The sequence below is a fragment of the Bombyx mandarina genome, chromosome 22 (assembly GCF_030267445.1).
Source record: "Bombyx mandarina strain Sakado chromosome 22, ASM3026744v2".
NCBI classification, from domain to species: domain Eukaryota; kingdom Metazoa; phylum Arthropoda; class Insecta; order Lepidoptera; family Bombycidae; genus Bombyx; species Bombyx mandarina.
Genome location: NC_143228.1, coordinates 1,768,745 through 1,794,602, shown reverse-complemented (window position 1 = coordinate 1,794,602; position 25,858 = coordinate 1,768,745). Strand labels below are relative to the sequence as shown.

The 25,858-nt window shown below is 36.2% G+C and overlaps 1 protein-coding gene across 3 annotated transcripts in view; it reads right to left on the bottom strand.

Annotated features, from left to right (window-relative positions):
• LOC149500281 (netrin receptor UNC5C) overlaps nucleotides 1-25,858 on the bottom strand; it is a 185,400-nt gene that overhangs the window by 28,913 nt on the left and 130,629 nt on the right. For all 3 annotated transcript variants that reach the window (XM_089737023.1, XM_089737024.1, XM_089737022.1), the window contains exons 4-6: nucleotides 17,580-17,779; nucleotides 12,698-12,776; nucleotides 410-583 (exon numbers count right to left, since the gene is read on the bottom strand). In XM_089737023.1, the coding sequence (XP_089593149.1) occupies nucleotides 410-583; nucleotides 12,698-12,776; nucleotides 17,580-17,779 (453 nt within the window). The remainder of the gene's footprint in view (nucleotides 1-409; nucleotides 584-12,697; nucleotides 12,777-17,579; nucleotides 17,780-25,858) is intronic.

Sequence of the window (25,858 nt, the reverse complement as noted above, 5' to 3'; positions counted from 1 at the left end):
ACTAACCTCTTTAGGCACCATTTTTTTAGTTCATAAAAAAACATGAATTTCGCTTATTTCGTTAATTTTTTTTTAGTATTCACATAGGTGCCTCTTTAGCCTTAAATATATAAATAATTAAAGTAAAATACCAAACGTATAGGTATATGTGTATGCCAATGCCCCTGTAGAGGTTAAACCGTAAAAGTTGTTTTGATTATGTTTAGGACTAGCGGAAACCGAAGAAAATACAAATATACAAACAACATGTACAGTTTTTTTTTTTATTACCCTTGTAGGCAGACGAGCACACGGCCCACCTGATGGTGAGTGGTTACCGTCGCTCATGGACTTCAGCAATGCCAGGGACAGAGGCAAGTCGCTGCCTCATAATATATGAGGATTGCATTATGTTTCTTCTCAAACTCACCACTTTGACACGGAAGGCAGTCCGCGGTCCTCTGCACGGCCTGACCTTGACACGGAGCTCCTCCGTTGAGGGGATGGGGTTCGGTACAGGTCCTCGTGCGACGTTGCCCGCTCGAGATTCGGCCGTTGCAACGACACTGAGTCCAAGGACCCCAGGCACTCCAACCTCCGTTCACTGTAGACCAAATTAGTATGTAGAAAAAGTAAGCGTTCTGAAGACTTGTATTCAATGAAAAGTTCGCCTTATAAATGAGACGTGGAAACATTATTCACCCATTATATTGAAGTGTGTATACTTATATATTATAGCATAGCATAGCATAGTATTAGCATAGTATTTAGTATATAACATAATTAATAGGTGTAATCTCGTATGTCCCCCTAATAAGGCGGACCACCCAGAAACATAGGCTTCTTCATAATTGTAAACTAGGATTAAGATGATAATTAAACATGGAATACACGCAAGAAGACGTTTTCCTTTAACACCTCCCAAAGTACAACATTACAATATTCTATTCAATAGTAACTTCCACTGGAAATGGATTACTGGTGAATATTTCTAACTACAATGTCTATTTCTCTCAGTATCTAATCTGTTTTGATGTAATTGAATCTTCGACTTGTGTCTAGTAGAGAGCGGCTTTGGGGTTATCGTGTCTATGGTTTCCTAATATTGCCCTCGCTCATACACTACATATCGTCTTTTCGCATTAAAAGTGTACAATTTCCTAAAATATTCGAAATTAAGTTAATATGCGGAATAATTTGGTATCACCAGTATTTTTCTCATAAATACTGTTAAAAGAGCGTAGTTTAGTTTAAGTTTTTTTTTTAGTTTACTTATGTTTTGACTAATATTAACAAAATTAATAATACATAATTTTATCTCTCTTATTAATTATTATCTCTTTTATTAATTTATACATTAAAAGACAGATAGTGTAACAGGTAAAAAATAAAAAATAAATGCTGCAAAGATGATTAATATTAAAAATATCACATGTTAAACCATTAAAACGCTCTCCTGTAAAATTAGTAAATTTGGAGATTATACAGTTTTAATGCGAGAAGACGATATACGGACTGTATCCATTGGTTCAAGTAACATCGAGTAAACAATTTACAATTGAAAACCAATAATGATTTTGAACATAGAACATCATCCCGATATTTTATCTGGTGAATTATATTTCGGCGTAAGCTTGTCGGCTCCAAGCTTACATTCAACCGGGTAATTGATAATTCAATTAATTGAATTCCTAAGCACGTGGGCGTTTGTTAATTGAATGAAACTGTTAACCGATGGTCATGTTAGTTTCGGCTTTAATTAATTACGATAATACTGGCGTACGTACCGGTTATTACGTATTTAATTGATGTTTAAGCTCAAATTAAGAATTGTATAAAGCCGTAAAGCTGTAAAACAAAAAACAGCTTTTCTTTTACTATATGCTGAAAATATGTATTATGGGTTTATATTTCATATTTTTTAGTTGTAAATAACACGTTTTTTTTATTGCACTACGAGTATGTACAAACCAGTTATTTTTTTCTCTTTTTCTCATTTTCACTTTTCATTTTCTCTTTTTTTTTATTTATTCTCAACTTTTTTTTTAGCTTAGTGCTGACGAGCTATAAAGTGAATTTAAATGTTGAGGCCAATAATTATGTTCGAATTTTGATCATAGGTCGAAAATTAATAATTTATAATATTATATTTGAAGTTCTCGACTTTATGCCGTTAATTCAAAATTAGATAGTGATAAATTCACGGAAATGTTTGTTTTTAAAGAGATACATAGTTTCTATTTCATCTCTATCGATACTTCCAAATAACGTTTCAATGTATCTAAGTAAGTATGTTGTATATGGCGTTACTTGTAAAACCGATTAACTGCTTTAAGTTAGATGGGTCGAGCATGACGTGTATTTATGTAAGTGACATAAAAAGAACCTACGTAAAAAAACAAAAAAGTTCGAATGTTAGAATAACCAATAAAAATTAAAAACGAAAACTAAGAAAAACATAACAAAAAAACAATTTGAAATTCAAGAGCCTCAAAGTACCGAAAAGCTTAAAGACAAAAAAAAACATAGACTTAAAACTATAGTCTTTAACTTTAAAATATTTGTCTATAGTGTAGTCCTGGCGAAATTTGTTTGACAATAGAACCATAACACATTATTATAATTTATAATTTAAATTAAAAATTATAGTCAAATTTCGAGGGGATCACTAGTTAGTATTATTTGGAAAATAGGATAGAAGTCGATCACAGTAATTAACATAAAAATAATAGAAGCCGATCATGAAGTTGAGATAACAAAATTAGCTCTAAATTGAATTTTACCAAAGGAAAGTCGTGATTCGAACAATTAAATCCAGGAGCCTTTTGTTGGTTTTATAATCTGTACTTCAAATCACGGAAGTTGCGACACGCGAAGTATCGTGACACCGTTTCTTAATTTCAAGTCGGGTCCTAGGTCGTCTAGAACTACTTCTCATTACTAAGTTCAATAGCAAAGTCTAACAAAATTAATTCCATCAACATAACGAATTAACAAAGCAAAAACGCTGTAACGTACAAAAAAGGAAAGTACATAAAAGTATTTTAATTGATTTCGAAAGGTTACGATATAAATGAAACTATAAAATATAATGTTACACTCGTACTAGAAGCAAAAAGTTACTTTGAAGAGTTAATTTGGTTAATAATAAACGGTTTCATAATAAAGAAGTACCTATATCGTGTGAAACTTTAAGTTTTTCTTTTTTGGTGTGTGGTAGTGGAATTTCCGAATTGTGTGTGGGTTAGAGCGAATATCTATGTATAATTGAAGTAGGTATATGTAATTATCTGCCCTCCTGATGTTAAGTGGTTACGGGAGCTTCAAGGCAGAAATAGGCAGGGTGGTGGTACCTACCCGTGCGGACTCACAAGAGGTCCTACCACCAGTAATGACGAAAATTAAAATTTTTGCGGGCTTTTTGCTTTTTATTACACGATGTTATTCCTTCACCATGGAAGTCAATCGTGAACATTTGCCAAGTACGTATTTCATTGAAAAAATTGGTACCTGCCGGCGGGATCCCAAAACTGTTGTATTATTGCTGTATTATAAGTCCGCACGGGTTAGCACAATTATAATTATTCGTGTCGTATGAAGTTTAGCCTTTTTACAGTATCTTTGATTAAGATTAGGTAGGACACGATATTACTCAACTACTGAAACAAAAAAAAACAAAATAACTACACAAGAGTGAAGAAATACCTTACAACCCAGCAGCAGTTGGCAGCGTGACGATAAAATATCCTAATGTTACCATAATTTTTACCCTTAAAGTTTATGTTAAGGGTTAGGCCATATGTTATGTAAAATTATGATAATGTTTTAAAAATGTGGCCAAACGTGGAGCGTCATTTTAAGGATTTTTTTCGGTGCGGCTTTTTATATGAGTAGGCCATTGTAATCACCAAATGGATCGCGAAGTAGAGTAGGTTGAAGTCGTCGTGGCCTAAAAGATAAGACGTCCAGTGCATTCGTGTTGAAGCGATGCACCGGTGTTCGAATCCCGCAGGCGGGTACCAATTTTTCTAATGAAATACGTACTTAACAAATGTTCAAGATTGACTTTCACGCTGAAGGAATAACATCGTGTAAAAAAATCAAACCCGCAAATTTATAATTTGCGTAATTACTGGTGGTAGGGCCTCTGGTGAGTCCGCATGGGTAGGTACCACCGCCCTGCCTATTTCTGAAGTAAAGCAGTTATGGGTTTCAGTTTGAAGGGTGGGGCAGCCGTTGTAACTATACTGAGACCTTAGAACTCATATCTCAAGGTGGGTGGCGGCATTTAGGTTATAGATTTCTATGGGCTCCAGTAACCACATTGCACCAGGTGGGCTGTGAGCACGGCTACCGATCTAAGCAATAAAAAAAGTGTGATTAATTCCCTATAAAGAACCTAAATAATATCAATAAATCTCATTTCCTCAATGAATTACGTATTAAAGTTACCTTACTGTTCTTACTTTTCCTAATACACTGCTTGAGTTACAATAAAAAAATTGATTACCCATCAAGTATAAGGTATATTATTAACCTATAAAAATACAGTTAATGCTTAGAGTATGTTAAATTCTAACGGTCATAGAAATAAACTTTAACGTTTTATCCCTTCGTTCAAGTTCACTTGGAGGCTCTGGACGCCTTACTGTTTTTATTATTAATTTCAAATAAACTTGCCTTATGAATGTTATTTATAGGAAGATATTTTTTCCGTCAATAATTTTATGATCAAATATCGTATCGTTTTAATGCGTGGGCAATTTCTCGCAAGATATAGAACGATCAAGCGTAATGACCTCGGCATATGCGTAACCCATGTTTATTAATAAAGCCTTTAATAATTATTACTCTCCTCCAAGTCTAGACATGGGCTACGCTCGAATTTTGAATACGTTTAATAAAAAATTGTGACTAATCTAGAGACGGCACATATTTACTCAAGTTCTCGCTTAGTCTTCGTTGTATCTAACCAATCCTCTAAATTCTGTCGTATGGTATGTTTTTTTTATTGTTGACCAGCGACCCGCCCTCGCTTCGCTTCGGAAACTGTAATTTATTGTTGATTTTTCCACTATTTAATGGATGTTATTATGCATATAAGCCTTCCTCTTCAATCACTCTATCTATTAAAAAAAAACCATCAAAATCCGATGCGTAGTTTTAAAGATTTAAGCATACATAGGGATATAGGGACAGGGAAAGCGACTTTGTTTTACTACTACTATGTAGTGAAGTGAAAACTTTTTTAGAGACGTTAAGGTTTGAAATTAGAAGAGTAACAGCGATACTAAATAGAGATAAACACGTACATCTATAGGAATTTGTGGGCGAGAAAACGAGATGGAAAAAATCTGAAGGTTTCACTTGTGAATGTGTGAAACATATGTTTTTGAAACTGTTCGTCTAACTTATATTTCTCCAGATAATTTTTTCATTCTCTGTTAACATTAGTACTTACTTTTATACTATACTTTAGGTCAGGCAGGGCTAGGTTCGATACGTAATCTACAGTGATATTTTGAGTTAACAATTGTTTTACTTGAACGACAAATTAAATATTTTGTCAAAACGCGTGCAAAGTCACGAACCCACGCAAACAGCCAGCTCCTATGTCCTTCGATATAAAAACTGTATTTTGAATTAAACAAATTTAAATTTCCAAACACTATTTCGGTGAAAGCAGCAGGAAATTGAACGTATATTATTAACAAAACGCCATGTGAGTGACAGAAGCACGCCACAAAACATTAAATAACGGAACATTTGAAGTATCCATAGCTTTCGATACAACGAAATTGCCTATTCATTTTAATGAGCACGACTCCAAAATATCTACACGTGTTTTAGAATAAATGGCTTGAAGGGGAATATAAGTAGCCTCTTAATGAATTATTAAATGCAGCTGTCAATAATATAAGTAGAAAAAAACGTTATTACAGCTACCATTGATAAATCGTGAGACCCGTAATGCGAAAATTACGCAGGCACATAATGTATCTATATATTAATACGTGAAGCAAAAACTTTGTATCCCTTTTGACGAAAATTGCGCGGACGGAGGAGTATGAAATTTTCCACACTTATAGAGAATATAGAGAAGAAGTGCACAATGCTAATATTTTTTTAAAATAATGCATAAAAGATACATTAAATCAATAAAGAAAACATTACACACACTACAGACCATGTATTTGACGCACACACGCATGCATACTATTTATTGTCAAATTTTTGTTCTTTTTGTTGTCAAATTGAGAATAGATTAAATATTGTTTGTCTTTGTTAATATTTTTTATAATGTCGTCTTGGCGAAATTTGTGATTATAGAAGTATAAAATACAATCATAATAGTGTACAAACTTACAATCCCAATTAATTATAGTCGAATTTCGACTACTGCGGGACCTCTAGTAATACTTTAATACCTCTTACATATTACGATGTTTTAATGTCTTCACAACTAATAGAAAATACAATGCAAGTGATGTTAGTATACATAAATTGTCACACTTACCAGGTGACCATAAATCCGGGACATGGAGTTATCCCAGCCATTCAATACGAACTATCATTATCTAATTGCGCGACCGTAAAAGTATGAGAAAGGACACACGCCTACGCTGAGTGATAACGACAATATATAGCCCAATTTACACGTAAGTGCCACAATTCTAACATAGATAGACAACACAAAAGACCCTTTAAAAGCCCACTAATAAAGGTAATTGGTTTTGAGATGTAGTGGCAAGTGTGGCTTTTAGAATTGAAAGTCAACTCTAGGTTTTAAAGCTTCAACGAACGGAAATTCGGTTTACACCTCTTTTGAATGATTGAGAAAGTTTCGAAAGAGTTTTATTACCAATGTCGTCATATTTGTGATTAATTTGTGTTTTTTTTTTTTTTTTATTGCTTAGATGGGTGGACGAGCTCACAGCCCACCTGATGTTAAGTGGTTACTGGAGCCCATAGACATCTACAACGTAGACGCGCCACCCACCTTGTGAGATACAAGTTCTAAAGTCTCAGTATAGTTACAACGGCTGCCCCACCCTTCAAACCGAAACGCATTACTGCTTCACGGCAGAAATAAGCAGGGCGGTGGTACCTATCCGCGCGGACTCACAAGAGGTCCTACCACCAGTTCAATTAAATATATTTTGTTGTGCTCAACAAATTAACTGCATAAGGTTTGTTTTTTTATGTTTTAAGAGCTTAAATAACGCCCACATATTCTCTTAAAAATTCTTGAGAACAATTAAATACAATTCTTTATAAAGCATTTCACATCGTCTTATGATTCATGAGACATATCTCGATGAATATGATGTATTTGAACGTGCGAATCCATGAGTGAAGATTGAAATCAGAAATCCTCGTGTAGGCGAAAATCCCTCCTAATGATTCTCTCATGCGCCTGCGCATAATTGCAAGCCAACGGCGTGTGCCCTTTGATCTCGAACTAAAGATAGTTATTAAGCACTAGTGAAGGAGAAATGAATCGAGCACGCTTGTCTGATAAATCGTATGTGAAATAATGAAGCGGCCTGTTGCCAGTATTAAAACGCCTCTCAAGGATAATCTAGTGGGAAGTCTTCACGATTTTAAACGATTGTCGTCGATTAAAGCCTATTTGAGCATGGATGGAAAATTGTCGACGTTTAATTTTCTTACTAGCTGTTGATGTTCATTCATCCTAGATATAATTGGGTACAACCAAGTAGTGGTGAGGAGGGCTGAACTTTTCGTTATATACACATTTAGGGTTCCGTTCGATAGATACCGTTCAGAGCGCTTCAAGGTGCATGAGCCAAACGGTGTGTTACGACACGCCTTCGTCAGATGTGGCTCCTACGACAATGTTCCTCTTTTTACGAGTCATAATATATATTTTTTTTTGTTTGGTTACTTAAATATTACACAATCAAAAAGAAGCAAAACCTGAATGAGGTAACCAAAAATGGATACGCGGCTAGTTTATATGATGTGAAAATCTCTTTGTGACTAAAAGATCTTGGGATGGTAAGAAATTTCGTAAATTCTATACTTGAACGAACATCTAAAGCCGCACTAGTAGGTTCCTGTAAAGTACGTAAGGCACAGAGCGGAATGCGGAGAATGAAGGTGAGCCCAATGCACATTGGTAGGGTTCCCTTAAACCTACGGGTTGCAAGTCCCCTGGCATTCTCTAAATTCTCCTCTCAGCAACACCATGAGCTTAGCACCCGGATGGTTGGCTTAAAGTTCGTTCTCGTTCGTGCTCGAGAGCGGATCGAATATGGCTACTCCTGTGACGGTATCTGAGAAAAATGTGAATACGCTTAAATGTGTGAACTGTAACATAGTTATTAGTGAACTATTGTCATTTGTCCAAAATAAGATCACAGTGATTGATAATGAAAGTTTAATTCGGATCAGTTCATCTGCTTTTTCTGAAGAGGAGGTGGAAAGTGCTAAAGAATTGCTTTTTAGTTCCCTAAAAAGCTCGCTAAAAAGTACTCAGAAGAAGATTTCTAGGCGCAAAGAGGGGAAAAAGCAAAGGAATCTTGAAGATATAATATGTGTTTTCAAAGTGACCGAACCCGACACAATACCAATATTTGTAGCGCGTGACTTGCAAAAATTACCGCCCGTAACATTTGATCATGTAGATGTTACTAAATTGCTAAAAGACTTGATAATTATGCGTGCTGATATTAATGGCATTAAAGAAAATTACGCAACAATAAAGCAATTAGATGAGCTAAAAAATAATATGGAATCATACAGGTCAACAACTCCATATTTAAACTGTAATATAAATACGAAAAAAAAAAGGGGGTATGTACAAAATAGTGTAGAGGCTGTTTTATCGCCGGCCGGTAACAAAGTGACGACAAGCCCGAACCTGGAACGTGCTGAGTCATTTAAGAATTTAACTCCCTTTCCTGCACAAACTAAGACAGATCAGGCAAGTACGCTTGCTCCCAATAACTCAATGTCGATGGAACGTGAAATATGCGCACAAATGTCAGAATCATCGGACTGTCAACATATAGTTCATAATGACAGAATACAAAACCATATAACCTCAAAGTCAAAGGAGCCCACTATGGCTGAATTGGCTGATATAGTAAGACACGGCAAATTTATACTGAGAGATAATCCAAACGATGAATGGATTTCTGTACAAAAACGTAGGTACAGAAACCGTTTTGAGGGAAAAACTGGGAAAGCTGTGACGAAACTAAACGAGAAATTTAAAGCGGCCGAAATCAAAATCCCTTTGTTTATCTCTAACGTAAACAAAGAGACCACCGAAGATGATATCTGCCAATATATTAAATTTAAAACATCTGAAGCTGTTTCGTTGGAAAAAATCATAATGAAAAAGGAAAGATCCTATAATGCATTTAAAGTTTTAGTGAACAAAAACAAATTAGAAATGTTTTTGAACGACGAGATGTGGCCCGATGGAATTACATTTAGACGTTTTATCCATTTTAGGGGTAGAAAAAAAGAAGGAGAAAACGTTTCTCAAAGCGGTGAGTTAACAATATAAATGGATAGTACTGCAAAAGTGAATATAATTACATTTAACTGCAAAAATGTGAAAAGGTCGTTGAATTGTGTACGTACATTGTGCAAGACGGCTGACATTATATTGCTACAAGAAACTTGGCTATATCCCCATGACTTATCTTTTCTTGAAAATATACATGAAGAATTCAGTTATACTGGGAAGTCCTCAGTCGACACATCAGCCGGTATTTGTAAAGGCAGACCCTATGGAGGCCTTGCCATATTATGGAGAAAAAGTGCATTTAATTATGTATCTGTAGTGAAAATTCAGAGTAATCGAATATGTGCAGTAAAAATATTAGTTAGTAATCGATCATTTATGGTTATTAATATGTATATGCCAACAGACTGCAGTGAAAATTTACCAATGTTTACACAATGTCTTGGTGAAATGTATTCTCTAATAACAAATTGTAATATTGAAACAGTATTTGTGTTGGGGGACTTCAACGCACATCCTGGTGAGTCTTTTTGCGATGAGCTTATTGGTTTTTGTACTGAGCAAGAATTAATATTTGCAGACATAGAGTATCTTGGTGCATTGTAACAAACTTATACTTTTATTAGTGACTCACATGGGTGCAGGCGTTGGCTTGATCACTGTCTTGTTACACAGTCTGCGTCTAATGCAATCCTGGATATTGAGATTATTTATGATTCATTCTGGTCAGACCACTTTCCATTAAAAATTATGTGTGATATAAATGTTATACGAGAGAAAAGGTGTGATATTAAAGTTGCTTGTAATGGGATACGTTGGGGAGAAAGAAATATAAATGAAATAAATAAATATTTAGATTTATGTAATAGTGAATTGAAGAACCTAGACTTCTTAAATGATTTTGAATTATGTGCAGATAAATTTTGTGATAATCTACACCATAGAAGTTTGTTAGATAAAATGTATAAAAAAATTGTAAATATATTAAGTAATGCTGCCTGTAATAGTAAAGTACCGGGAGGTATTATAGGAAAAAATAGAGGTATAAAGGGTTGGAATAAACATGTAAAAGAATTTCATAAACAAGCAAGGATTAAGTTTAAATTATGGATGTGGTATGGGCAACCTAGCTGTGGCCCTATTTTTGAGGACATGAGAATAGCTCGTAAAATCTTTAAATCTAGACTAAAATGGTGCATTAAAAACCAAGAAAAAATTGAAATGGACATTTTGGCTTCTCTTCATTCAAAAAAAAGTTTCTCATCATTTTGGAAGAGTACTAAAAAATTTGATAAATCACCAAGTCTTCCAGTTAGCGTGGAGGGTGAGAGTGACTACATTGGAATAGCAAATATATTTAAAGATCATTTTAAAGTAATTTCTCCATTAAAGACAGCATCGTTGAGGAATGGTGCTGAGTTCTGTCAATCAGGTTTGCCAGTTCATTTTACATGTAAAGAAATAAAAACTGTGATAAAGGGTATGAAAAGAGGCAAGTCTCCTGGTAATGATGGACTCAGCATTGAGCATCTCCAGAATTCTGGTGTTCACCTGCCGAGAGTTTTGACTATGTTGTTCAATTTTTTTGTAGGGCATTCTCACTTACCAAGGGAGATGTTGGACACAATAGTTGTACCTATTGTAAAAAACAGGACAGGAGACATAGCGGACAAGGGAAATTATAGACCAATTTCACTGGCAACTGTCATAGCCAAGGTGTTTGACAGCGTGCTTGACTCACATCTCAGTGGATACACTAAACTGCATGATACACAGTTTGGATTTTGTGCTGGGCTATCTACTGAGAGTGCCATTTTTGCACTGAAGCATGCTGTCAAATACTACACTGATAGGAAAACACCAGTGTATGCCTGTTTCCTGGACTTATCAAAAGCCTTTGACCTTGTTTCCTATAATATCTTGTGGGAAAAGCTACTGGGAGAGGGTGTACCTCCTTCATTAGTAAATATATTATGTTTGTGGTATGAGAAGCAGAGGAACTTTGTACGGTGGTCCAACGTACTGTCGGACCCTTACAAACTAGAATGTGGTGTAAGGCAGGGTGGTTTGACCTCCCCGAGGCTCTTTAATATCTATGTAAATAAGCTACTTGAGGAGCTCAGTAGCACACATGTTGGTTGTCATATAGATGATTTGTGTCTTAATAACATTAGCTATGCGGATGACATGGTGCTGCTGAGCCCATCAATATGTGGGTTAAGAAAGTTGCTTTCCATATGTGAATCCTATGCTGAGGATCATGGCTTAAAGTATAACCCTAGTAAAAGTGAGCTGTTGGTGTTCAGAGGTGTAAACAAAAGTCCACCTCATGTCCCGCCTCTAATGCTCGGTGGCTTACCTGTACAAAGAGTAACACAGTTCAAATATCTAGGGCATATTGTAACTGAGGAATTAAAAGATGATATGGACATGGAAAGGGAACGCAGGGCATTGGCTGTCAGAGGGAATGTAGTGGCACAAAGATTTGCAGGTTGTTCAGTGCCGGTCAAAATTACCCTCTTCAAGGCTTACTGCCAAACCTTTTACACAAGCGGTCTTTGGGCTACTCATACCCAAAAAACGGATAATGCCCTGCGCATACAATATAATAATGCCTTCAGGGCGTTGTTGAGGCTTCCACCTTATTGTAGTGCATCAGGCATGTTCGCCGATGCGCACACGGATGACTACTTCGCGATAATGCGCAAAAAGGTGGCATCCATTACGCGTAGAGTAGGAGGAAGCACCAACAACGTCTTGAGGGTACTAGCTGAAAGACTGGATGGCCCGACCCTGGGTAGGTTCATCAAGTTGCATGTTCTACATGCTGCTTGATGGGGCTGCCAGGGACGGAGTTGATTGATTTATTTAAATACTAACATAGTTCGTAAGTTATTTGTAATACTAACACAATATGAGACCTTTGTCTTGAAATAAAAGTTTTTTATTTTTATTTTATTTTATTTTATTTTATTTTTATTTAAAAGTCTAGTAACTAGGCCATAAAATTACAAAAAAAAAACCAGACGCTGAATCCATGGATTCAAGATAATCTAAGATAATCGTCTCATCTCAAGCGATTGTGTCATTTTCAATTCTATTCCTTCGGAGTTCTGTCATTTTCTCTTGAATTTATTTCCACACAAAATAGCTTTGGCTTACTTTATCGTAATTATATTATTTAAATTTGTGATAATAGAAATAACAAATACATACCGTAAACAGTTAGGAGAGCGGGCTCAGATATTCTCTTCCCGGCTATGTTCTCAGCAACGCAGCTGTAGTTTGCCATATCCTGGTGACAAAGAGCATCAAATTGATTAATTGAGCAGCCGTGGCAAGCGAAGTATGGGTGTTCAGTTTCTGAACGCCATAATGTCAGCGAGCGACGTCCGCCATGACACCAATCCCTTTTTAAATCTACCCGCAAAGAGCAACTCATCAATTTTATATTACTCTTATATTAAATCTTTAATTTGTCATATAAAAGTACAATAAATATCTCAAAACAATAAATAGAGTCCACGCTCAATTGCCACAACGCAACAATGGGATTCCTGCCAATATGGTAGATAGATTTGAAAAAGGCTGCGATATCGCGCTGGATGCAGTCTGATTTTCTCTCAGTGAGGAAAATGATTCGTGATGATAATGTACCTAGCCGCTAGAAGTCAAGATTAGCTAATTTAACCTAATAGGTGTTACCTAATAACCTAATACCTAATAGGTATTACTCAAATAAAGCTCTAATAAAGAATGTATAAAAAAGTCCAGATTTTCGACCTGAGTCGATACTTACCATAATAACATTAATTTACAATTGTAATTCTTTTTGATAATATTCGATGCTTCGTGATGGAATACAATGTTCAATTATTTACCGTTAGGTTATCCATCCGTCTATGGGATTAAAAATAAAATTCCAAGACCAGACCCGATTCGAACCATGAATTTCAATTACGTCTGCCCTTTCGCAAGAAAACAAGCATTTTGACGTGGCGGCAACAAACAGGCTGTCTTCTTCTGCTTCATGCGACGAAATTAATGGCTTTCTGTGACTCGGACGCAAATGAAATACGAGGTGAATTTTGAATTTAAAACGCCACGAGAATACGTTAATGTTTCGTGTATATATTTAGATATGTTCTTCGTTTACTGTCTGAGGATTAATTATTTTTTAATATCCGTCAGAAACCTCTGCTGCATTTTTCAAACTGAAAATAACTGGTTTTTTTTTCAATTATATTAAATACTAGCTGACCCGGTAGACTTCGTAGTGCCTCAATCGATAAATAAAATACCTAAACTTTTGTACAAAATAACTTAAAACAAACAAAAGGAATCCGTCCGACGGGGGATTTTTATTTAATTCCGAGCATTTTCATATTTATTTACCTTTTAAACCTTCTCTGGACTTCCACAAATAATTCAAGGCCAAAATTAGCCAAATTGGTCCAGCCGTTCTCAAGTTTTAGCGAGACTAACGAACAGCAATTCATTTTTATATATATAGATATTGAAACTTATTTTGGTTTAACTTGAATCCTATATAATACCAATCTGATTTTTAAAATGTTTTAAGACTTTAATACGATACTATCGAGACTTACGCCTCATGTCTCTAGATAGACAGAGGCTTAATGTTAGGTGGACGGTGAACTCGTCTAACCATCTAAGGCAATAATAACTTTATGAAAACGTGTTGCGAACCGGACAAGAAATTCGCGATTCCTGATTCGGTATAACTTAATAAGGAAACCTGATGTATACTTAAGACATTATTACAGCCATTGACATAGCCAAGATGTGTGCCAATTTATCGTCATCCAACTTTATACACTAAACTACCTACTTTAAATAATCGAATATACGTAATAGCTGAGAATAACTATACTGAGACCTTAGAACTTATATCTGAAGGTGGGTGGCGCATTTTCGTTGTAGATGTCTATGGGCTCCAGTAACCAGTTAACTCCAGGTGGGCTGTGAACTTGTCCACCCATCTAAGCAATAAAAAAAAAGAAGAGAGAGAAATGAATTCGATCATCATGCATATTCCTCAACGACTCTGCTATGGTAAAGTTAATTTTGTAAATTCTGAATCTCGAAGCGCAAGCAAAACGTATTTCAAAATCCAACTTCTCAGTTTCCTCAAAGACAACACACGTAAACCCAAAGCGAGTCGGGAACAGCGCTAATTAAGAAGGTCCAACGCCTCTACTGCGTGTAAAGTTTCACGACGACCGCAATGGTACGGCAGAGGCTGCAATTAATCCATGTCTGGCCGCGTTGGTTAATTAGCGCGCTCCCTGTCCTGGAAACGGGAGATGTAATGCGATGTTTTGGTGTTTGTCGTTTTGAATATACCTACATATATGTGTCGGGAGACGAGTCATGTTTAGGTGTTCCAAATTGTCGAGCAATTTATTCATTTTATTTACAGATATGACAAATAAATTTTCGCATATTTTTGACGTGACAACGTCTTATAATTCGATGGAGCCGGCGGCACGCACGAAAAAACATGACTCATGCGGCGTTACCTCGCTCTGAGGCGTTCCAGTTAAGGCTCGAAGTGCAAGCGAGAGCGCGCAACGAGCGACAAAGAGGCACAATCGGCGTTCGACATCTGTCTCTCTCCTACTTGAGTGAGCGATGCATCCGCGTGGACAGCTGTTATACAATAATAGATTTACATGTTTTCGTCAAGTATGAAGTTCAGTGAAAAGTGAATGTAGTGTCAATTGTCCATACAAAATATCTATCAAACAAATAAAATTAAAATTTTCTTTTGAAAAATGAAACCATTCCATCAGTATTTTCTAATGACGTTGTCACGTTCAACTGTCGTCAGTAAACCGACTTTACAGATAATCAATTTTTTTTAGCAACACTAATCAAGTACCGAAACAGCATCTGGTATAGATATTAACATGATTATCTATTATCGAATATTTAGTAGACTTTCAACTTGACTAGACGCTGAGACTGAGAAGTATTATATTTACTAGATATAAGTGATTTAAATTTGAACAGATTGTAGGACATCTTGATTCAACATGGGTAAGTTATTGCCTATTACTGCCGCTGTACTATACTATACTATACTTAGATATCGTATCTTGAGGTGGGTGGCGCATTTACGTTGTAGATGTCTATGGGCTCCAGTAACCGCTCAACACCAAACGGGCTGTGAGTTCGCCCACCCATTTAAGCAATAAAAAAAAAAAGTTATACATGAATTATTTGGCGATTTTGAAACGTGTCCTAAATATAAAAGAGGAAATAACTTTTCAATGAAAATATTATTTACAGTTGTTAAACATTACGAACATTTGTTTCTACTCTACAACGGAAGAACCATATGCTTACAATTTTCAATAGCTATTTTGCTAAAATTACAGATATGAGGAATACATGTTTTAGACCATTGTGCTAAGGTAGGAATTTGCTTATAGATGTAACATGTGATACAATTCAATTAATGAATTCGAATTCTGTTTTGCTTACAGAGTATAATTTAGCTTGCGCGTTCGAAAAAAGTTGTTTTGTTACTGCTGGGCAAATGAGCACGCTTCTTCTGAAAATAAGTGGTTACTGTGGCTCATTAGGATCACAAAGCGAATGCCGACATCTATCCCCAAATATATAGGTTTATAGGAAACAAATCAGCTAGCTTTGTTCTGTATTATTATTGAACTATTGAATGTAACAACAAGATTCCGATGTAAATTTGAAGAAGGTTGCATGAAAGGTTTATTCGAGGATGAATTCAAAGAAAGGTAATTTTCCATCGCATTTGTACCCGAGTATCAATATAACACTAAATCAAAATATTAGCAAAAAAGAGAACCGAGTCAGCAAAGTAAAATGACAAATCTCGACAAAACTACTGATCATGATGAAATTTAAATCGGACCACATATGAATCGCCAGCTTTATTGGACTGTAAAAGCAAAGCATTGACAATACCATTGACAAAGTTGCGTTGAAGTAGCCAGCTCGTCTGCCGTGGTTATTTTGTTAAAAATAAACTTAAAGACATGTGTCAGGACGATGGATACCCTCCCACAGTTAACAGAAGCGAACTCTCTACAAGTTTTTTACCCAACATCAACAAATAACATATGTTTTCTAATAACCCACGAATGAGTACCGAATCATTGTTTATATCTGTGGTTTATTTAATTTACGATCCACACTTAATTCATAATTTATGGGCGATTTTTATATTTTTTATTCGTAATAATATAACACATCTGGCGATTGTAGATTGGTTGTGTGACTTTCGTAGCTCTGTAAGAAATCCAATGTGGTACTAGCAGCTACAACAATAATAATTTAAAAGATTCAATTGTAATCTCTAGTATCAAAGTTTTTTGAAACTATAAATTAAAACTATAAATTGAATTTTCACAAATAGATGTGTAATCACAATGGCATGATCTAGTCTCGTTCCTAGTTCTCGTTCGTTCGATTAAGTTTCTATTTGATAATAGGACTATCAGAAGTATATTATTATGTAAAGAAACACAAATAACAAAAATATTATATATTATAGGATATATTCGTACCTACTTGTCAATTGTGTCATATCTGCTAAGACATACACACGAGTATAGCTTGGTGATAAGTGCAAATTTTTCTTGTACATGAAGATACTGATATATTTACATTTTTGATACTGATATAGTTTTTTTTAAATCCTTTGCAGAGTTTTGAATTATCATGACTAAAAAATATAGTACAAAGATGAAGATTCTAACAGAAAACATGAAGTGTTTGCATAGAAGCTTTTTCTTACAACTTTGTAACGATTGAGATCAGAAGCTTCTCGTCTCGCATTTCAAGGTTTGAGGAAAGTTATAGGTTACCATAATAAATATCTGAACGATTGATACCTTTACCTACCATTACCCTGTGGTTGGTGACTTTGAGACCTATTCCGGTCAGGAAATTTGTAAAAACTTTGGTATTCGATATTTGGGTGAACTGGTTTTTGTCTCGTATCTCTCTTGCAGAATAAATTATATTCTAGGCGTAGGGTTGTTGAATGTGGAACACGTAATCAGTATTTAAATAAAAAGAAAGAACTCACTTGCAAAGTGGATCGAGATATCAGCAGATTTCCTTCTGCAGAAACCAGCACGTTGTGATCCTGCTGCAGAGGGGCCCCGTGCTTCAACCAGGATATGTGAGGAGGTGGGGCAGCCATTGGCGGAGAGCAGCGCAGAGAAGCGGCTGAACCGGCCTCTACTGAAATCGCTGACGGTGATACCGCGAATGGCTTCTTAAGATCTGGGAGCAATAGATTAAGGTGTTATTCAAATCAAATCAAAAAAAATGTATTCAACATAAATGAAAGTACATACTTGTTGAACGTCAAAAAAAAAGAATTACCGCCAATTCACAACAACTAGCCTCCGTCCTGAGAAGAACTGGCAAGAAACTCAGCGGGCATATTGTCTTTTTTCTTTTTTTTTTAAATATTAGTTTTTTTTTTTATATTAATTTTTACAATGAGTATTATAACGTAACAATTATTGCAATATTGAAATGCCCGGAGCGAGCAACTCATTCCCACTTTGTGCAATCTTCTATTAGCGAATGATTCTTTGTTTAAATTGTCTTATCTTGTATGTCGCGGTTTCATTTGACAATGTCTGGTAAAAAATAAAACTAATGCGGGCGTTCAATAATATGATAAAACTGTATTTATTATTCGTTAATCAAACGTCAATATTCATTTACTATGTGACGTCACTACAAAGAACTCCAAAATTATATATTAATTCAGTTAAAAAGGAAATTGGACCGATATTTGATATGTTGTGCAATAATTGTTGTGGATCAAATTAAATTTTAACAGCGGGTTTGAATTTTGTTATTCTGTAACGTTTAAAATATATTGTTATGTATTATATTGGAATCTCAAATTCGTCACCGCTCGATATTAAATCGGTCGAAATAATAGTGAATCTTTTTTTATGATTTATAACACGAAATAGTGCTTTAGATTTTAAGTGCTTTATTTAATACATAGCCAATTTGTTATATTGAATTATAAATAAAAATGAAGATTAGAAGTTTTTTATTCATGAGAAAACTACAACATCCTATAAATGGATCTATATTTTTAACGCTTGAAGGTAGACCACTAACATGAAAAAAATTTCGCGACATTTTATAATAAATTTTTTATTGCTTAGATGGCTGGACGAGCTCACAGCCCACCTGATGTTAAGTGGTTACTAGAGCCCATAGACATCTACAACGTAAATGCGCCACCCACCTTGAGATATAAGTTCTAAGGTCTCAGTATAGTTACAACGGCTGCCCCACCCTTCAAACCGAAACGCATTACTGCTTCACGGCAGTAATATTCAGGGCGGTGGTACCTACGCGCGCGGACTCACAAAAGGTCCTACCACCAGTAATTACGCAAATTATATAATAACTTTGCGGGTTTCATTTTTATTACACGATGTTATTCCTTCACCGTGGAAGTCAATCGTGAACATTTATTGAGTACGTATGTATAATAACTCTGTTTAATGTAGCAATAGTGCTGTAGGGATCAAAGTGGCTTAATAAGAAATCTGATAAAAATATAGGATCAACCTAACGAGAATCGTATAAACATTTTATCATTAAATAGCGACCCGCCCTCGCTTCGCTTCGGAAACATTAAAACACACATGAAACCAAAAAAAAATAATAAAAAAAAAAATTAAAAAAAGTAGCCTATGTTCATCAGGGACAATGTCGGCTTCTAATGAAAAAATAATTTTTCAAATCGGTCCAGTAGTTTCGGAGCCTATTCGAAACAAACAAACAAACAAATCTTTCCTCTTTATAATATTAGTATAGATATAGATATACGCTTCCTCTTATATCTCACACCAAACTCCAACTCCTGTCTTCTCACGTCAATCTTAATAACAAAAACGCAACGGCCTATTCGATTATGTAATTTGCTATAGAGCATCGGTCCTAGCGCTATAATTGGAAGACATTACACAATTTAACGCTATTTCGGCGCGTACCATCAATTAATGGATAACCGAAAAATTGGATTTCAATTCCATCCTATTTTCCAGTTGGTTAAGATGTGATTACTGGGTTTTTTCCTGAACAGCGAATTCGATGTTGGCTGTGAATTTGGTATAAAGCTCGTTGGTGAATTAAATGGGTTGCCCCACACTGTAATTCAAGTACTTGTTGGAGAGAACTTATTTTATTGACTCAGGTGGGGAGATGAACATAAGGCCATTTGGTGTTGAGCAATCACTGGAGCGTTTAGTAACTAGATGTGTAATATAGACGCCTGTAAAAAGATATGCACCAACCAATCTATGCTCTGCTCTACCTTTGGTTGACGGGCAGAAAATGCCTTAGCCACTAAATCCGCCAATTTAGATAAATGAATGTAGTGTAATAAAAAAATTAAAAAATTGATGTTAGTTTTAGTTGCTTATAAACAACACCCATTTTACACCCACAGACATAGCCCACTGAGTTTCTCGCCGGATCTTCTCAGTGGGTGACGTTTCCAATCCGGTGGTAGATTTTGGGAAGCACTGCTTTTGCTAGGGCCAGTGTTGGCAACGCCCCCGGTTTGAGCCCCGTGAGCTCACGTACTAAGCTCGGTGAATCTAGAATGACCCCTCGAGGTTACTAGAATAGGTAGGAAAGAAAGAAAATACCCTATCCTAATTATTAGACATTTTGGGTAACAATCTGGGCGCATGTGGTGTTCAGTGATTGGAGGCCGTATATTATCTCTGCCACTTATCTTTAGACATGAGTTTCAAGTTTCAACCGTATTGTATCACAACAGAGAATGTGTGAGCTTTCTATATAGCAGTAGTAGTACTAAGCCTAGTAAGTCAGCACCACCTATTGTAAACCTTATAACCGGGAATCATTATAACTCTACCTATTTGTATCGTGAAGCAGTCATTGGTTCTAGTTTGGAGAATGATACGGTCGTTGCCGTACTATTGAGATTTTGACTTCATGTTCATGGTGGGTTTGAGTAGAAATTTAGAAGTAACAGTACGTACCTACTCGATGTGGCCAGACTAACACTGTATTTCTAATTAAAAGTCGAACAGAATGCTATCATACATGTTATAATATAATAATAATAATTATATTCATTCACTTAAAACCTGTTTACTAAACGCTCTCACTATGGCAAGTCTAAAGTATTTTTATTAAATTTTAAAATAGTTTTATTAAGATTTTTAATGAATAAACAAGTTCCTTGAGATAAATAAATTATCACTTTCCCGAACATTTCCAACAGCTTCCGGTCTACTAAAAAACCTTTTAAGCTAAATTAACGAAGCCTCACTAATCAAACGAAAAACGAATCCTTTCCACAACTCTACGTAGAGACGAAGAGACTCCAAATGCATTTGTAGAGACCATAAATCTGTTGGGTGAGCGCTCCATTACTCGTTTTCGTGTTAGTGGCTTTACTCTAGTTTTTTTAGAGTTTTGTTTAATATCTAAAGTTTATACTTACTACTGCAATTTTAATTATCATGAAATATGTGGATATGATTGAGACTTGTATTAATTTAAAACTAGTTTTATTTATCATTAACAACATATTTCGTACTCCAAAATTAAAACAGTAAAATATGAACATCAACTTGATGTTATTTAAAAGACTCGGATACATTTCAGTGTTGATTTTAATGTATTGTAATTTAAATACATTTTATTGGACTTTCTGTTTGTTAAGGAACAGCTGTAGCTTATAGATGGTAAATAGAATATTTATTTTAAAAGAAATAAAAACTTTAAAAAAAAGTAGATTAGATACCAAAAATCAATATATCTATTCTCTTGTTTTGATTTGTGGGTTATTTTTAGGCTTTCGACAATTTTCGGTGGTTAATAATAATATTGTAAAGAAAAAAGAATATGTTTTGCAGTATTACATCTACTATATGCAAAAATTCACAGCCTATTTAGTGTCAAGTGATTACTTGATTCCACAGATATGCACAACTCACCTGTCGACACAATAGCGAAGTCTCAGTTAAGTATAATACTGGCTCATCATCTAGGCTGGAATCCATGATGGCTTCGCGGCATAAATAGGCAGTATAGAGGCACCTACCTGCGCGGGCCCCACAATTACCACCAGTATATAATTACGCGAATAATACACAACTAATAAAATACTTTCTACGAAAATTAACGTTTGCAGCATCCAAGCTGAGATGGGTATAAATGATAAGTGTTCGCTGTATCCGGCGAGAGTTCGTGTAGGCCCATAAATTACTGAGTGCGTTTCATTTCCTCTACGATATTCGTGCCACTGTTACGGAGTTAGTTTACTAAATGTGAACGTTTTTGAGAATAATTGTAAGTAGTTTTGTCTAATTCTTCTTCCTATTCGTATACTCTTGACAGTGGTCGTGGTTATGCATCAGTTGGATCCTGCGATACCGATGCTCTCGCGATGCGACGCCATGTGGCACGATGTTTCGCAGAGTGAGAGCATTTGCTTATGTTGAAGTGAGTCACAGATTTTATGAGGTCGATCCATCGTGTTGGAGATTTGATCGTCCCGAGATCTTTTGCCCTCGACTTTCCCTTGCACCACCAACCGCTCAGTGGAGTCCTCATTACATGTTTTATCTAATATAAGTACTGTAGCAATAGTTACTTTAAAAGGCAAGAATGCAGCTATGTCGATTTTCAAATTCCATAGGCAGTTTTGAAGGAAGCGCGCAACATTTTTACGAGGAATAACAACGTCATAAGAACAATTTTTTTTATTTTTGTTGCTTAGATGGGTGCACAATCTCACAGCCCACCCGGTGTTAAGTGGATACTGGAGCCCATAGACATCTACAACGTAAATGCGCCACCCACCTTAAGATAGAAGTTCTAAGGTCTCAGTATCGTTACAATGGCTGCCCCACCCTTCAAACCGAAATCGTTAGATACGAATGCAACGGACGTCTTATACTTTAGGCCATGACGACTTTAATGAAGTCCGCAAAGCTTGCACATTTACGAAATTACTGGGGTTTGTTTGCACCCATGGTGTCATTGTGGTTCTACACTGCACCGCTTTTTCCCTACCTATTCGTTGGTAGCCTAAGAAGCTATACCAGCTACGCCCTGACGAATAGGTGAACTCACGAGTCTCTAACCTGGTGACGTCGCTAATACTAGCCCCAGCCGGAGCAGCGCAGGATCTACCACCGGATCAGAATCGCGACTCACTGAGAAGATCCGGCGAGAAACTCATTGGGCTGTGTCTATGGGTTAGTTCGCTCGTCAAGCTCTTCATCATAGTCGACGAGTTTGACGAGAACGGTGACCGGTGCTTGAGGGTACTAAAAGAACCGATAGTGAATCCGGGAGATCCGACAAGACATGTTTTGGGCAACGGGGGATTTACGTTGCCTGTTGCTATTGGATAAATATATGCACCAGGTCCATGGGATTCTGACCTCACTTACTACGTCTACTGTACTTAATGTTCCTTTCGAATTTCCAATTATGAGTTCAGTTCATTAATTTTCTGACAGTCAAGTTAGTTTCGTAAGCACTATATAAAAGTAGACTAGTGTATTTATATCCTTCTAGAGCATTGACCATACACAGATCAGCTCTGTATTTTTTTGTGTCCATATCTAGTATTACTCTAATTCTTCATGAAAACCAAACAGATTTATTCGCTGTTAACATTGAATTATCTGGAAGAGGATCCAAGCTTTTATTTAATTTTCTATCGTTTTATATAAAACTTGAATTTTATTTTGCGTTTCGCTTCTGTCCTGGAAAATGATTTCCAAATGGTAGTATAGAATGATTTTGATATATTTGGAGTTTGCTTTACTAAAGTCACTTTCAAATCAACGCAGTCCGTGACCAAAAGTATTCGAAACGCGAGGAACCCTAAAAGTAATTTTAAATAAATTTACGACTCACAAATAATCCAAGAAATAAAAACAAAACTAATTTGCATTGAGATCTAAAGCACCATTTCATAGGAAGAACGGCTATCCTAACCTTCGAAGTGAAACACTTCAAAATTTGTCAGATTAAAGATCTAATCCAAATTAATGAATCCTGAAATATACGTAGTCCGAAATTAAGCAGTGAGCAAATGCTCACAATCCAATTACCCTAGCTGAGTTTCTCATCAGGCAAGCGAAGCCCAAACATATCTAACGCAAAACAAACGTTACGAAAACCGAGTAATTAGTAGGTAATTGCAAATGTACGTTCTACTCATATATACAAACATTGATAAACAAACGCGCTAGTTACTGTTATCAATGGTGCTTTTCATGGTACATGAGAAGCCACGTTAGCAAAAAGATCGATGCTTTTAAATTTGGGTGTGGCGGAAGATGCTTCATGAATACCATGGACTGCCATGAGAACTAATGAGTCCATTTTAATAGACCATAATCCAAAAAAGGCTCTCTGTCATCTGCCAAGAGCTTCTTCGGACACATCGTGCGGTATTCCAGACATGAATTAGAGAAGCTCATAATTTTGGGTCGCATAGAAGGCAAGCGCGGCGTGGGCAGAACATTAGCTAGATGGTCAGATCTGGTTAAGAAAGCAGTTGATGGTAATCTATACCATGCGGTCCCTGCCACCCGTGACCGAACAATATGGAGGAAAGCCACATGTGGTGGCGATTCTCAGCAGTGAGGGAACGATGAAGAAGTTATCAATGAACGTGGTGGAATTTGTACTAGCTGATAACGTGTTTTTTTTTTATTTATTGCTTAGATGTGTGGACGAGCTCACAGCTCACCTGCTGTTAAGTGGTTACTGGAGCCCATAGACATCTACAACGTAAATGCGCCACACACCTTGAGATATAGTTCTAAGGTCTCAGTATAGCCACAACGGCTGCCCCACCCTTCAAACCGAAACGCATTACTGCTTCACGGCAGAAATAGGCGGGGCGGTGGTACCTACCCGTGCGGACTCACAAGAGATCCTACCACCAGTAATTACGCAAATTAAAATTTTGCGGGTTTGATTTTTATTACACGATGTTATTCCTTCACCGTGGAAGTCAATCGTGAACATTTGTTGAGTACGTATTTCATTAGAAAAATTGGTACCCGCCTGCGGGATTCGAACGCCAGTGCATCGCTCGATACGAATGCACCGGACGTCTTTAGGCCACGACGTTTTTGTGACTTTCGCTTTGATGCCGCTTGTCAATACATTGAAGATGGCGTGGTGTCACTATTACCCGTTCCCACCACACTTATGAATAAAGCCGTGATATTTTAAGCAAAACAATTCACTGGAACTCGTAAATGTATAAATATACAAGAGTTCGTCGCCTTTATTACGCGTGGACTAATGTAACGTAGCTTAAATCTGTTACTTGACACTTTAATTGTCTTGCGAGCTTTACATATAATACTCATGTGCGTGTATTTTTGTTACGAAAGCAGATTAGTGCATCATCCGTTTTGCTTATTCTTGCTTACGCTCTATGTATTCACTAGCCTATTAAATTTGAGTGTGCCTATAATTAGTGAGTTACATATGATATAGACAAAATACTTTCTGGTACTTTCTTACTGGTGGTAGGACCTCTTGAGAGCCCGCGCGGATAGGTCGTGAAGCAGTAACGCGTTTCGGTTTGAAGGGTGGGGCAGCCGTTGTGACTATACCTGACACCTTAGAACTTATGTCTCAAGGTGGGTGGCGCATTTACGTTGTAGATGCCTATGGGCTCCAGTAACCACTTAACACCAGGTGGGCTGTGAGCTCGTCCACCCATCTAAGCAATAAATAAATAAATAAAAACTTTACAAAACTATGAGAATATTAGTGCATCTTTTTAGTATTTTTTTACGACCAAGTAGAGTGGACTTTGAGGTCCAGGTTATACAAACACTATTTCTATTGTAATAAGCCTTTAAGAATTATTTCCATTACGAACAGTTTTCTTACACCTTATTTATGAAGAAACTCACCGAATAATTGCGCAGAATAGGTTGCGCGTAACTATTTTTGAAATAATTTTACTTAGGGTAAGCGCACATAAAAGTGTCACAGGTAAGTTCAGGATTTAGTGCGAGTTTGTTTGAATGGCATTCCCTACATTCGTGTTGTTTTGTTGGAACGTGTAGCGGAAGTATTAAGGAATGTTAAGGGGGAGTTGGGATGTTAATTAACTTATCTAAGAACATCAGAAATCGTAAATGCTTGATTTTTTTCTAAAGCTGCTGCGACTACAGCATGTAGCAATAAACTAGGGTTCATCTTTGGAAAACCTAAAGCGTACCCTAATAGACCAAAGGCATGGAATTGTTGTTACATCAAAAATTATGCTGTGTGTCTAATGTGCTTCCATTACCC